Source organism: Schistocerca americana, chromosome 11 (genome assembly GCF_021461395.2).
Source record: "Schistocerca americana isolate TAMUIC-IGC-003095 chromosome 11, iqSchAmer2.1, whole genome shotgun sequence".
NCBI classification, from domain to species: domain Eukaryota; kingdom Metazoa; phylum Arthropoda; class Insecta; order Orthoptera; family Acrididae; genus Schistocerca; species Schistocerca americana.
This window is the reverse complement of record NC_060129.1, coordinates 199,295,395-199,310,542: the sequence shown is the minus strand read 5'-3', so window position 1 is coordinate 199,310,542 and position 15,148 is coordinate 199,295,395. Positions and strand designations below refer to the sequence as shown.

The 15,148-nt window shown below is 41.6% G+C and overlaps 1 protein-coding gene across 1 annotated transcript in view; it reads right to left on the bottom strand.

Annotated features, from left to right (window-relative positions):
• LOC124553555 overlaps window positions 1-15,148 on the bottom strand; it is a 185,479-nt gene that overhangs the window by 123,187 nt on the left and 47,144 nt on the right. Inside the window, exons 3-4 of the mRNA XM_047127402.1 lie at window positions 8,936-9,259; window positions 6,237-6,406 (exon numbers count right to left, since the gene is read on the bottom strand). Of these exons, the coding sequence (XP_046983358.1) occupies window positions 6,237-6,406; window positions 8,936-9,259 (494 nt within the window). The remainder of the gene's footprint in view (window positions 1-6,236; window positions 6,407-8,935; window positions 9,260-15,148) is intronic.

The following is a 15,148-nucleotide window of genomic DNA, read 5'->3' as shown; positions in this document are numbered from 1 at the left end:
ATTTAGGGAGTAAAATAACTGATGATGGTCAAAATAGAGAGGATATAAAATGTAGACTGGCAATGGCAAGGAAATCGTATCTGAAGAAGAGAAATTTGTTAACACCGAGTATAGATTTAAGTGTCAGGAAGTCGTTTCTGAAAATATTTGTATGGAGTGTAGCCATATATGGAAGTGAAACATGGACGATAAATAGTTTGGACAAGAAGAGAATAGAAGCTTTCGAAATGTGGTGCTACAGAAGAATGCTGAAGATTAGATGGGTAGATCACATAAATAATGAGGAGGTATTGAATAGGATTGGGGAGGAGAGAAGTTTGTGGCACAACTTGACCAGAAGAAGGGATCGGTTGGTAGGACATGTTTTGAGGCATCAAGGGATCACAAATTTAGCATTGGAGGGCAGCGTGGAGGGTAAAAATCGTAGAGGGAGACCAAGAGATGAATACACTAAGCAGATTCAGAAGGATGTAGGTTGCAGTAGGTACTGGGAGATGAAGAAGCTTGCACAGGATAGAGTAGCATGGAGAGCTGCATCAAACCAGTCTCAGGACTGAAGACCACAACAACAACAACATGTTAAGGGTCAGTTGCCACTCCCTGCACCAAGTGCCTATCCGCTGCAGATATTCCTGAAATACGCTGCAATTTTCTAATGCCGCAACTTCTCTGTATACTACAGCATCATCCATGAAAAGCCGCACGGAACTTCCGACACTATCTACTAGGTCATTTATATATATTGTGAAAAGCAGTGGTCTCATAACACTCCCCTGCGGCACGCCAGAGGTTACTTTAAACGTCTCTCCATTGATAACAACGTGCTGTGTTCTGTTTGCTAAAAACTCTTCAATCCAGCCACACAGCCGGTCTGATATTCCGTAGGCTCTTACTTTGTTTATCAGGCGACAGTGCGGAACTGTATCGAACGCCTTCAGGAAGTTGAGGAAAATAGCATCTACCTGGGAGCCTGTATCTAATATTGTCTGCGTCTCATGAACAAATAAAGCGAGTTGGGTCTCACACGATCGCTGTTTCCGGAATCCACATTGATTCTTACAGAGTAGATTCTGGGTTTCCAAAAACGACATGATACTCGAGCAAAAAACATGTTCTAAAATTCTACAATTCATATGTTGTACTTGTTGGATGGGAGGTCCCCAGTGGGGTCAGAGGGTCCCCAGTGGGGTCAGAGGGTCTGGAAGTTTGAGTACAGGTGCTGCCTGCCTATTCCACACGCTGCCTCAACCACTTTCATGTCGGAGCACTCCTGGTGTATTTTTGCTGCTGCCACATTCTGTGCGGAGCTCAGCTGGTAACTGCTGTGCCAGTTGACGAGGTTGTCATATACTTGTTATTTTCACTGCACCTTTACTGTCCACATCTAGGAATCCGTAAGCACAGCACTGTTTTCCTGTTCAAAACGAATATGCATTTTTCACAGATGCTTCGCTTTGTTACCTCAAACACGAACACGTAAATGTACTGTGCTGCATCAGCGAATTCTGGGACTCTGGTAGCAAATAGGACGTATAATTACAAGTATATGATGGCCTTGCCAACTGGGACAGTTGTTTCCAACTGAGTTCCACACGGTATGTGGCATTTGCAAAAATATGTCAGGAATGCTCTGATATGTTAGCGGCTGAAGCAGCAGGCAAAACAGATAAACAATACCAATACACGACTGGCCCATCCATTAGGGCCTTGGCAGAGCAATCTGCAGTCTCTCAGCTATAAAGAAACAAACTGGAGACGAACTTGACACTTTGATGGACGATGAGAAGTTGGAAATTCACCGAGAGATTGCAACAACACAATGCCAACACTTGTTTGGTAAACACGAAAGAATTCGTCAAATAAATCTGCTGACAAAATCTGCATTTCCATGTTGTAGATTGTTAGGTCATGTTGTATTCCTCTTCAGTTCCATCTCAAGCCTGATTTACACTGAAGTGAAAGAAAGAGAACAGAAGCAAACGAGCAGTCGCAGGCGCTTTGCCTGTGTCCACTACCATTTACTTGCATGTGTGAACAAGGCTTTACACTAGAGGGAACAAAAGAGAAAACAAGATAACCATAGTCTATGAACACTGCATCATTACTCTTTTTTGGCAATAATAATCAGCGAACAGGATAAAACACCATACGGTTAGAGCCATGATGCGAAACTATGATTTTCAGCAAGGATTATTTTGCACGGATTTTGACAAAGTAATGCATGACGAATGGATGGTTTTTGACGAAGTAAGCAAAATGGATCTGAGAAATGTGTGCAGATAGTGTGCTGAACTGCAACTCTGGTGCAATAATTAGAAAAATAATTACTGACGATCAACGTCACCTGAAAAAAGGCTAGCATTCACACCATCGTTATTAGCAACTGGAGACATTTATGTTAGTGATTGCTTCACATTTAGGTAGCTGCAGTATAACAGATAGTTTCATAAGTCTGCAATGACTTCAACAATTTTATTAAAGTAAGTATTAGGAAGATGCTGCCAACAAAATACAATTAATGAAATCTAAAATATACGAGGGTTATTCCAAAAGTAAGGTCCGGTTATAAAAAAAAAAAAAATCAAAACTAAAATGTTTTTTCAAAACAATTGTTTTATTTACATTCCTTACATCTTTATCTATTTTTCTACATAACTTCCATACTTATTTAAACATTTGTCACATCGTTCAACAAGCTTTTGAATGCCCATGTTATAGAAATCGGCCGCCTGTGACGATAACCAGTCCTTAACTGCTTCTTTCACTTCATCATCTGTGTCTAAGCGCTTGCCGCCGAGAAACTCGTTTAAGTAATGGAACAGGTGGAAATCACTTGGCGCCAGGTCCGGACTGTAAGGAGGATGGTCCATCTGTTCCCATCCAAATTTCTTGATCAGAGCTTGCGTTTCATTTGCAGTGTGGGGTCTGGCATTGTCATGCAACAACAAGATTCCAGACGACAAAAGACCACGTCGCTTATTCTGGATTGCACGTCGAAGTTTAGTCAGGGTAGCGCAGTAGGCGGCTTTATTAATCGTTGTTCCTCTCTCCATAAAGTCGACTAACAATACTCCACGTCTATCCCAGAACACAGTCGCCATAACCTTACGTGTTGAGATTGTCTGCTTTGCCTTGACCTTGACTGGCGATGACGTGTGACGCCATTGCATTGACTGACGTTTAGACTCTGGAGTGAGAAACCCATGTCTCATCCCCTGTGACAACATTGTCTAAAAGACTGTCACCTTCCTTATGATATCGCTCCAAAAAATCAAGAGCAAAAGCCATTCTTTTCATTCGTTGGGGCTCAGTAAGCAGCCTGGGAACCCAACGGGCACACAATTTGTGAAACTTCAAATGTTCAGACACAATTCTGTACAAAGTTGTTCTACTCACATTCGGAAAATGCATGTCTACGTCTGTAATAGTGAATCGGCGATCTTCACGAATTTTTTTGTCAACCGCATTGACCAAATTGTCTGAAATCACTGATGGTCAGCCACACCGTGGTTCATCGTGCACATTATCCCGTCCTTCATTAAAAGCTCGCACCCACTTGCGCACTTTACTGTCGCTCATTATGTTAGGATCGTACACTTCAGTAATCTGCCGATGGATTTCCGCCGCTGAATTGTTTCTTGCAGACAAAAACCGTATCACTGCCCTTACTTCACAATCGGCGGGCTGATCAATTGTCTTAAACATTGTAAAGTGACACTGTGAACTACACTCAGCAACAGCAACAAATCTAATGGCGGCGTTTGACGCGCAAGGCTTGCCGGGAGTCGGCGCGCATGCGTGTTTTGTCATTGGCGCCAAATTTCAATAGTTACGGCGAATCGGACCTTACTTTTGGAATAACCCTCGTACATATGAGGTCTGTTCAAAAAATTCTGAAACTTTGTCCACAAAATTTTTCTACACTTACATTTTACTTATTGTGCATAGTCTCTCTCAAAATACTCTCATCCACAACTGATACGCCACTCCCAACACTATTTCCACACTCGGAAGCAGTCTTGGTACACCTCTTGCTGGATCATGCAAAGTGTTTATTTTCTTTTATCTCATCTTTCACTGGAAATCTTTGTCCTTTATTGACATATGACACATGGTTGGTCGGTTGGTTTGAGGGGAGAGGACCAAACAACAAGTCATTGGTCCCAACAGATTAGGAAAGGATAGAGAAGGAAGTCAGCCATGCCCTTTCAAAGGAACCATCCCAGCATTTGCGTGAAGCGATTTTGGGAAATCATGGAAAACCTAAATCAGGATGGCCGGACAAGGATCTGAACTGTCGTCCTCCCAAATGCAAGTCCGGTGTGCTAACCACTACGCCACCTTGCTCGGTAAATTGCAGATTGCTTCCCTGTATTGTTTGTATTTGTGGCTGCATACTTACTTTCTTGACAGCAATGCGCAAAGCTGGAAGCCTGTAGCTATCATCACTATTGAAATTACTTTCATTCTTAGAGATTTCAACCACTTTGAAAGACTTTCCTTCTATGTATGTTGCATCCCTTCACTAGCACTCACCCATTATTGGTACCTATTCCTCGATCGCAGTTCTCCTCGTGTTCCAAGATGTAAGGGATCCACAATCCCTTACTCACCAATATTCATCACGAATCGACGTATGTGGGACAAGTACAGATTGATTATTGAGTGTCAATTGTGCTGAGTCAGAAAATTTTTTGTTGTTCGTAGTACAGAGTGCGAGTTGAACTACTGTTACGAGCAAGTAGCAGCTGGGTGTGTTCAATGGCACATCCAAACACGAAAGTTCCTTTCTGTCATGATGTCACGTTTCCACGTCGACTCGTCTTACTGCACTGATTCTGTACAACTTACAAGCGGGCGGATGCCCCCCCCCCCCCCTCACACACACACCACTTCACTGCCATAACGCACTTTAGCAGTGGAGAGGTCACATGCTGTCTCTGCACCAACTGCAACACTCCAAAACAGACAGAGGTCTTAAGTGTGTGATTAGCATTTGGCAGCATATCTCACTCATAACCCAATAGAATTTATTGCCAGAACACAAAATTAACAAAAATCACAAGCTGGAAACTGCTTGGTGCCGCTCTCACATCTACAGCAACTTTTTGTTGCATACAAAGCGTTGCGTTGGGCAGCAATTTGTCGGCGGGTTACAATGATGAGAGCAGGATACAGGCAGCTCCTGCTGGTTAATCTTCTCTGGCGAACGCAAATAAAGTTCCGGCACAACTGTATCATCAACCCCGCGGTGATTAACAAACCACAAGACGCCAGTATACGACCGTTGTTGACATGTCCTCTCTTTCAAAGTACATTACGTAGACATCGCTCGTTTTTACTATTTATGCACTGTCTGTGACGTTATCGTCCATAATTACACAGTTCGTCACATTCATATAGTCTCAGCCACAAATACACAGTTCATAGAATTGTTCTTGGGTGTGAAGCACACCGTAAAAAATGTCCACTCTGTTCTCGCATTTCAAACTTCGACAACGTCACTGAAAGTCATTTATATTGCACAGTTAATTAAAGTCTTCACTTTTACGGCTTGATAGAATGTGATAGACAACAGTTCCACCACCCAAAACCAATACCAGCACAGTTCATCCGCATAAAAGCACTGTTCGTGTCGGCCACAACAAAGTATTGTTAGCGGCACTTTCACAGTCCGATTTATTTGCTCTTAAAGTTTGCTGGCAAATGCCATTACATATCGCAATGGTAAAGATAATTAACAATCTGATAGTTCAGTATCATCCGCATACAATTACATATGCTTTTCATAAAAAACAGTACTATTTTTCCGCGCACGCTTCACAGACACACCATCCACCATCCCCTCTACTACACAACAACCTTTCGACTAACGATATCACTATCGCTGTCCCCTGTCTATAGGTGTTATATCGTTATCATAAATTACATAAATCTTTATAAATGTTACTGACTGTATTTTCCACAATTAATAATATTCCAAAAGAGAACTTTATGAACTTTATCACAGGTACAAAGCAAGAAACATATTTATCCATTGGCAAACGAAATAATCACAATTACATCTTTACATTTAAAAACCACAGTAGAATGTTACATAATCACAAATAGAAATGCCCATATGAACAAAAGAAAAAGAATAGAAATCGAAAGAAAACCACGAAAAAAAAAAATTATTTGCATAATTAGCAATGCCTTCACAAGCTACCCAGCCATTCACTGGTTGTGTGACTCACCAAGCATCCAGTAGTGGCGTTTGAGCTTGCCGCCTTCCTGTGGCAACTTGACAAAGCAACTGTAGCGTGCCACGTTATTGCTGATCATCTTCTGCAAAAACTTCTTCCTGGCAGCATAGTAGGGAAAACGGCTCGCGACGTAGGAGTAGATCTCTGACAGCATCGCCCTCCTGCCACACAAACAAAAGCACACAGCACAGTACTGATCGTCCAAAGGAGACCCCGATCTGAACATAGGGGGAAAAGAGCACTTTTTGACACGTTTACTACAGACGTCCAGTGAGACCCCATACCAGTATTGATTTTGTACAGGCAGAGAAATAAATGATGGACACAGAATAGAAGATAAAAAAAAAGCAGATTAGCATAGGCAAAAAGGGGTTTCCTGGACAAAAGAAATCTATTAGTATCAAATATTGGCACTAACCTGAGAAAAAAAATTTCTGAGAATTTACATCTGGAGCACAAAATTGTATGACTTTTGTGAACCATGGACTACGAGAAAATCAGAAAAGAAGAGAACTGGAAATCTGAGATGCGGTGCAATAGAAGAATGTTGAAAATAAGGTGGACTGATAAGGTAAGAAATGAAGATATTCTCCATAGTATTGGCAAAGCAAGGAACAAGAGGAAAAACACACACACACACACACACACACACACACACACACACACACACACACACACACACACACACAGGCACTGCCCCCCCCCCCTCTACAAAGTATGGGGTGGACGTGGTTCATCAAATGACCCACAAACATTCTACAAAAGTTGCATGTAAGAGATGGCTGCTGCATGTCTCCCATTACACTTTGGTACTGGCAGTAAAAAAATACAAGGGTCACCAACAAAATAGTAATGAAGAAGAAAATGGAAAGCAAGAAGTTCATACTCCAGGTGGTAAATGAACTCAAGGAAATGAAAGAGGAGGAAGAAGAAGAAGAAGAAAAAGAAGAAAAGAAACCAAAATAATGCAGAAAGTGGAACAAGTGCCAAATCAGCCTCAGAAAAGGCAAAAAGACCAGTGCCAACTATGTTAAGTGTAACAAAGCTGTGTGCATATAACAAAAATCACCTGTGCTAAGTGTGTCTAGCATATTTCAATAACTTAGGAGAAAGGACAAAAAAGTTGAATGTTTAACACATGAGTACAATATGGATCATATGTAACAAATGCATTAGTAGGTCCTAAACTTGGTCAGCATTTGAAAGTATACAGTTTAGCAAACATGTTAGCATCGGCAACAATAAATTGGTACGATTTTTTGTTCGAATAAAAAAGTAAGGTGTTAATTTAGTGTTAAATAAATATTGTTATAATTCATAAAAAGAAAGGGTTTAACATAAACTAAAATAAACCACTTGTTTAAGTAAAATATGATCCCCCCCGGGGCTCAAAATGACCTTCCCACCAATTTAGGAATGTCAGAAACTCAGCCATTCTATTATTACTTGTAGTGTTGCCAACTTCATAAAAAAAAAAAAAAAAATTAAAAAAAAAAAAAAACTTTGAGCCTCAGAGTCTCAGTACTCTTACTTTCCTGGACGTGCCTTGTATTCCCTCCAGCCTACCATTTAACCCTGATGGCATTTTTTGGTCATACTCCCTCCCTGAAGCCCAACTGTGAGTCTGATAATTTGTATCCATTGCTCTCTGGTATACTGTGTCTCAAAAACTGTGGAAATCAATGGTAACAGAGACATTTGCTGCTAATTGGAACGGTACTCCAGAATCAGTATTAACTCAATACATATACATGGAAATTATTAACATTATCTGAGCCGACATGATAGTTCCTAGTAACAATTACGTAAAACAAGTCAATTTTCCATAGAAGGAAAAAGCTGCTAACATATAGCAACAAACGATTTTGCGGAACTGCTCCATACTGAAGTGAAAGATGAACAATAGAGTGTTACAAGAAATGTAAACGTAGGCTTCTGCGGCCGTTGTCAATGTCTATAAAATTCTTCTGGGTTTGGGACTGCACTGTCAACTATTCCGACATTTCGGCGACTATTGCGAGACAGCTTCCTCAGGGTGTATTGCTAACAGCTCAATACACTACACAATATTGCTAACAGCTCAATACACACTGAGGAAGGCGTCTTGCAACAGTCGCCAAAACGTCGGAATTTTATAGTTGACAGTGCGGTCCCAAACCCAGAAGAATTTTACAGACTGTTACACAGAGTGTTGAAGATAATATGCATCAACCAAGTAAGAAACTACGACATTATGTAGGGCATGTATTATGACATCACGGAATAACTTGAATGGTACTGGAAGGAGCTGTTGAGGATAAAAACTGTGGGGGAAGACAGAGATTGGAATACATCCAGCAAATAGTCGAGGACACTGGGTGAAAGTGCTCCTCAGAGATGAAGAGGTAGGTAAAGGAGAGAAAGTCGTGAAGGTGACACCGAACCAACCACAAAATCGTTAACAAGAAATGAATCTAGTGCTGTCTATGTTAGATACAGCAGTTATTCTGATACGATATGGACAGTTGACAAGTGAAACAAATGGGAAAATACATCAAACTAAACTTACAGTTGCTGGCCAAAACAACACCACATTATATCTACCATATGAATAAGACACCAAGATAAGTGCTAACAATTGTGGCACGTGTTAAGGATTGTGCAATGTATTTTCATAAAAGGATTTAGCATTCTGCAGCAGTGCTACCAACCTGTGCGGCGACTGCACTATGGCCATAGCGATGAGTTCCGCATACGAGAACGGTGGCCTCGTGCCGGCATCGCCGGAGCACTGCTCTTCGTCAACCACACCGGCAACAGTGCCGAAGGTGGCACCTGTGGTGCTGCCTCCGCCGGTAGTTGTGCCTCCGGATTCGGGCACCAAAGTAGCGGCGTCACCTGTTGACGTCATCGTGTCCGATGCCGGGATGTCGACCACGCTGCGGCTGTCGCCGGGGTGGGGCAAGTCGGGGTCGGCCTGGCCAGTGCTGTCAACAGAGGAGAATCGCGAGCTGCTCGAGGTCCGGATGATAGAGCTGTTTCAGTAGAACATAAGACACTGTCCAAAGGTCAAACACTGTAGGAGCTCTACATTGGTTAAAGACATTCAAACAGAAGTACAAAGGACACTTAGAACTGAAGCAAGAATGAAACAGAAAAACAGAACAGCAAAATGACTGGGAAACTTCAACACATGCATTGGAACATTGGAGTTGTTCTTACCATAAGGGAGAGATTAAAAATGAGACTTTTCACCCATCAAGCACAGTGATTACATTACCTGACCAGAAAGAGACCACATCGATGGTGCCGAACAGCAACCTCGCATTCAAGTTTGTTCGTACAGCAACATCATATGTCAATTTTTATTTAATTTATGACCTGAAATTCATTTTCCAATCTTTTTATCCGATATTTTATTAATAAATGTATTATAATGTAGATAATTTCACATTTGTTTGATATCGACACAATAATAATGTTTTTCAGTCTCTTTAAAACTGAATTTTTTGACGTACACGGTTGCTGTTCGAGATCACCGATATGCTACATATCTATCCAAAATCAGAAGACAGACGAATGACAGTTGCGCCTGTGGCAAAGTAGGCACTCCAGAGCACACATTGAGAGACTGTATTCTCCACAATGGTAATGTTCTTCAAATATTGCAGACCCTGCACTAAGAAATGAGCCAAACAGGCACCTCTACAACAGCCCTGCAGCACAGAACACAGGAAGGTTATGGTGGACTTCACTACATTTGAGCACACTGACATCCTAGCAAGACAACATATCGTAACAGATGGACGAAAGGTACCCACGACCGGCGAACACCAAATAAAATGGTTTTCAAGATTGTCCACTAGGCTGGTGTGTGCAATTACAGCAATATGTATTATAATGAGTTACAGTGAGTCAAGGAATCAGATGAAACCTGCTACCCTAGATCTGAGGATTCCAGCAGTCAATGGATGCTGACCAGGATAGTTTTGAGGAAACATCCAGACGTGCAGGCAAGCTTCTAAAGTTCAGGTGTAACCTCATAAATGAACAGAACTGTAACAATTTTCCACATAAAACCTGTAGTACCCACAGTTATATTAGCACACTGACTGACAAAAAACAAACCTTAAGCAACCAAAAGACATAGTCGGTCATTCAATGTCAACCCTGTACAGTACACGCCATCGTCTGGTTTATAAATGATTAGTTTTAATTCTCTGTGACAGGCAGAACGGCCATCAGACTGCACTACCTTTTTTTATGTATTCAGAGTTGTTACCGTGCCTCGTAGGATACAAAGGGGCGTTAGTGTCTCACATACTGAGTGATCGAGGGAATGCTGCAGATTCGTCCGAGACACATCTTATCGGCACCTGACAGAATTTGAAAGGGGCATCAAGGGATCACAAATTTAGCATTAGAGGGCAGCGTGGAGGGTAAAAATCGTAGAGGGAGACTGTGACTGTCATTTTGAATAATTGATTATAAGTAAACCAATCTCTTATCTCCATACAACTAAGTTGTCTAAAAAAAATTAATGTATGATTACTCGTGGGTTTCGTGGGATATGTAACAACTCTATTCTCCGCCTGTGGATGAGCAACTGCTAAACCTAAAGTAATTTTAAACAGGGGATTAGGTGCGTGAAATACCTCTGTTATGTGTGTTGCATGTTAATATGACAAGACGTGCTGAAACAAGAGATGAATACACTAAGCAGATTCAGAAGGATGTAGGTTGCACTAAGTACAGGGAGATGAAGAAGCTTGCACAGGATAGTGTAGCATGGAGAGCTGCATCAAACCAGTCTCAGGACTGAAGACCACAACAACAACAACAACAACAACAACATGTGGCTCTCAATTTGGCCAGCCGGTCAAATCACACACTATCCAGATTTGTTGACGATTAGGATGTGGCAGAATCCCGATGGCGGTCTGCGTGGGAACTCGAGGGCAAGAGTACTCACCATCGAGGTTCAGCATGAACACGTGTAACCACTGTGTGGGAAAAATCACCATATTGTGTACAAAGTACATCGTAACCCTCCATATCTGCGTCAGAATCTGTCATCCGTGGACTTCTACATCACATCTGCATCTATACGGATACTCTGCAAATCGCACTTATGTGCCTGGCAGAGGGTTCATCGAACCACCTACACAATAATTCCATTTATTCCTCTCTCTAACAGCACAAAAAAAAAAAAATAACCATCTATATGTTTCCATTTAAGCTACGATTTCCCATATTTTATCACGATGTCATTTGTCCCTACATAGGTCGGTGTTACGGTATTTCTGCATTCACAGGAGAAAGTCGATGATTGAAATTTTGTGAAAAGATCTTGCTGCAGCAAAGAAAAACACTTTTGTTTTAATTGTGTCCACCCCAAATCCTGTATCATGCCTGAGACACCCTCCCCCCTATTTCTCAATAACACAAACAATGCTGCTCTCCTTTGAATTTTCTTGATGTACTCCATTAATCCTTTCTGGTAAAGATCCCACACTGCGCAGCAGTACTCCAAAAGTGTAGCGTATGCAATCTCTTTAGTAGAACTGTTGCATCTTCTAAGTGTTCTGCCAACAAACTGCAGTCTTTGGTTTGCCTTCCCAATAAAATTTCCTATGCATTCTTTCCGATTTCAGTTATTTGTTATTGTAATCGATAGGTATTTAGTTGAATTTCTGGCCTTTAGATCTCACTGATTTATTATTTAATTAAAGGTTAATGGATTCCTTTTGGCGCTAATGTGGATGACCTCACGTTTCATTAATTAGGTTCAATTGCCGATTTTCACACCATACAGGTATCTTTTCTAAATCATTTAGCAATTTGTCTTGACCTTCTGATGCCTTTACTGGGCAGTAAATGACAGCATTAACTGGAAACAGCCTAAGACTGCTGCTGAGATTATCTCCTGTGTCGTTTCTATAGATAAGGAACAGCAGCTACAGCCTTTAACACTATATTGTGGAATGCCAGAAATCACTTCCGTTTTACTCGACGATTTTCCATCAGTTACTCTGTCAGGAAATCAAGAATCTAGTCGCATAACTGAGATGATATTCCAAAGCCCGCAATTTGATTACAAGCTGCTTCTGAGGTACAGTGTCGAAAGCCTTCTGGAAATCTATAAATACGAAATCAATCGGAAATCCCTTGCTGACAGCACTCAACACTTCGAGTGAGTGAAGAGCTAGTTGTGTTTTGCAAGGATACAGTTTTCTAAATCCATGTCAAGATACCGTTCTCTTTGAGCTAATTCATAATGTTCAGACAATACATGTTCCAAAATCCTGCTGCGTATCAACGTTAATGATATTGGCCCGTAATTTTTCTGTGTATTGTGTGCAAATTTTCTAACTACATGTTCTTACTTGCAGCAACTTTATTTAACTAACAGGTGATCCTGGAATCAGCAATTGATTAAGTATCATCATCTAGGATCTGGCACTGTTTGCTTCAGTGGTCAGTTGTTTGATTGGATTGATTTCTCTGGGGATATTAAATTTTTGAACTTTGTTAATTTGCCCAATATGTGTTTGTCACTTGTTCTGTTTCAGATGTTGAGGTTCGTAGGCTCGCTTTCTCATGTACATTTATTTGGGTAGCAACCGTGGGGAAAACGGAAGGGTCAGGTGCACACATTGGAAGAGGTACGGCATAACACTGAAATCGCTGCTGCTGCTACCCCTCAAGGAAGAGCTCCTATATGTGCGGTACAATTTGATAAACCAATAACAGTGCTGCATCGACATCAATGGCAACTATTTCCAATATCTGCTGTGACGTTCATTAGCAACGGTCAATCCTGTGTCAGTCTTACGGTAAATATTTTCTGCCCCAGTTTCGCTGTCCATATTCGAGGAGTTCTGTCCACAATATATTAATTTTTACTTTTTGTGATTAGCTTCAAGGTATCTGCTAGTGTCACAAACTAGTAAAGAAAAAGAAACAGAAGAAGTAGTAAAAGGGAGCATTCATTAATGAAAGGCTTTCAGAAAGTAAGTTACACGTCATCCCACGTCAAGATCCATGTGCGACAAGCATCAATATAGAGCACATGTTCTGTGTTTCCTGCACACACAGTTCTTCTGGGGTTTGGATAACAGATGCAGCACTTCATGTGAGTGAAATGGCACAGCAAACAGAAATGTCCTCCAAAGTTCAAGTACACAGTACAGTAAAGTTCTTGATGGTAAAATATCTAAATTGCACATCGATTCACAGTGAAATTCTGGCCGAATGTGCACTAAATACGATGTCACGTCCAACCACAGTGAAATGGTGCCAACAATATGATCACAGATGGACAGACACGGGTGGTGCTGATCAAGAATAAGGCCACCAACTTCGCCCACAGATGACTTGGCCTTGCATAACAATGTTTAAATTTTTGAAGTCTCCTCGTAATTTAAAAAAAAAAATGCAAACCAGTAAGTGTACCTGTTGGAGTACTATTTTACAAAATAAAATAGAAGTTAAAGAATCATTAGTGTTTGAGCAAAGTCTGTCAGGGGTTTCTTGACCGTTTCTGGAAGTGATTCCAACAGCGCACAGGAATGTGAAAAAACATTAATTAGATGAAGTAAGGTGCCCAGATACACCAACTTGACTAGCCCTATGGTCTGGAATGCTGACAGAATGTCGCCACCTGCAACTTCTCGTGGTCTTTGTGCGCTTCCGAAAATGACTACGCACCCTCCGACTCCGTGGTGAAATATCAAAAGTTTTGGCTGGTTGCGTTGTCTAGGGGCTGGGATACGTAGCTGGCGCAATAAAGGCCAAATACTGCGGAGTCTACAGTATACAATATGAATATACACACGAATCGAATGGTCGAAGGTTCCTATCACTCGGCAACTGCGAATTATGAATGTAACATATAAATTTATAAATGAAAGACTGCAATTACATAAAATCTGCTGGTACTATCTTAACGACTTTTAAGTGATGAGTACGATAGTAGAAGTACTTTTGAGAATGCGGTAATTTCTGCAAAACACTTATTGGTGTCGATGGTCCAGCAATTAAATAAAATATAAGTTGAATAACAGAGAAACAATAGATTCCTATTCACGTATTTAGCTACGAACAACAACATAGCTCGCGAGATATTCACTTCCAAACGCGTACTTCAGCTTGACTGCAGAAGCCACGGAAATCTCACAAGCACACATGTCGGCACTCCGAAGTATCTCTACCTCTTGCGATCAGGCGCGAACTGCTCCACAGTCCAGGCCGCGACTGTGCGTACGTCGCGCTGTACTGCTCGCGCCCAGCACTCACCACCCAGTACCGCGTCCAGTGCCGCACTCTCCAGCACTGCCGCCAACTCCCCGTGTCCTCTCCGGAAACTCGCTTCCACCGAGTCTCCCCATTCACGAGCGCTGTGATTGGCTAGAGCGTGGTGGGGCATCACGTGACCATGTGCAGCCAGTTGTAGCACAAGTCTAACATAACAGTCGCGACACTTCGCCTTCAGCGCCAGCAGCGCCCCAAGCGGCCGGTAGGTTGAACTGTGAGTTCGGCGCGATAGTGAATGCGAATAGTGATTGTTTATTTTGATTCATACAATGGTTTTTACCATCGGGAGCGTTTGTAGCGCAATAAATTGCAGCAGCAACAGGAAGAAGACACCACAGCTGTCTTTTTTAGGTTTTCTGCGGATCCTGAGAGGTAAATACCATCATGTTACTAAACTGTATCGTCAGGATTCACTTGCAAACTGTATGTGTATAAATGATGACTGTTGCGTTTTAGGAGCAGAAAATGGCTAGTTAATAGCAGACGAGAAGACCTTATGAAGTAAGACCCAGTTTACCTGTATAATAATATTAGGTTTTGTTCGCTACATTTCGAACAAAACCAGTTCATGAACGCAGACAATAACAAACTCGTGTGGAATGCAGTAC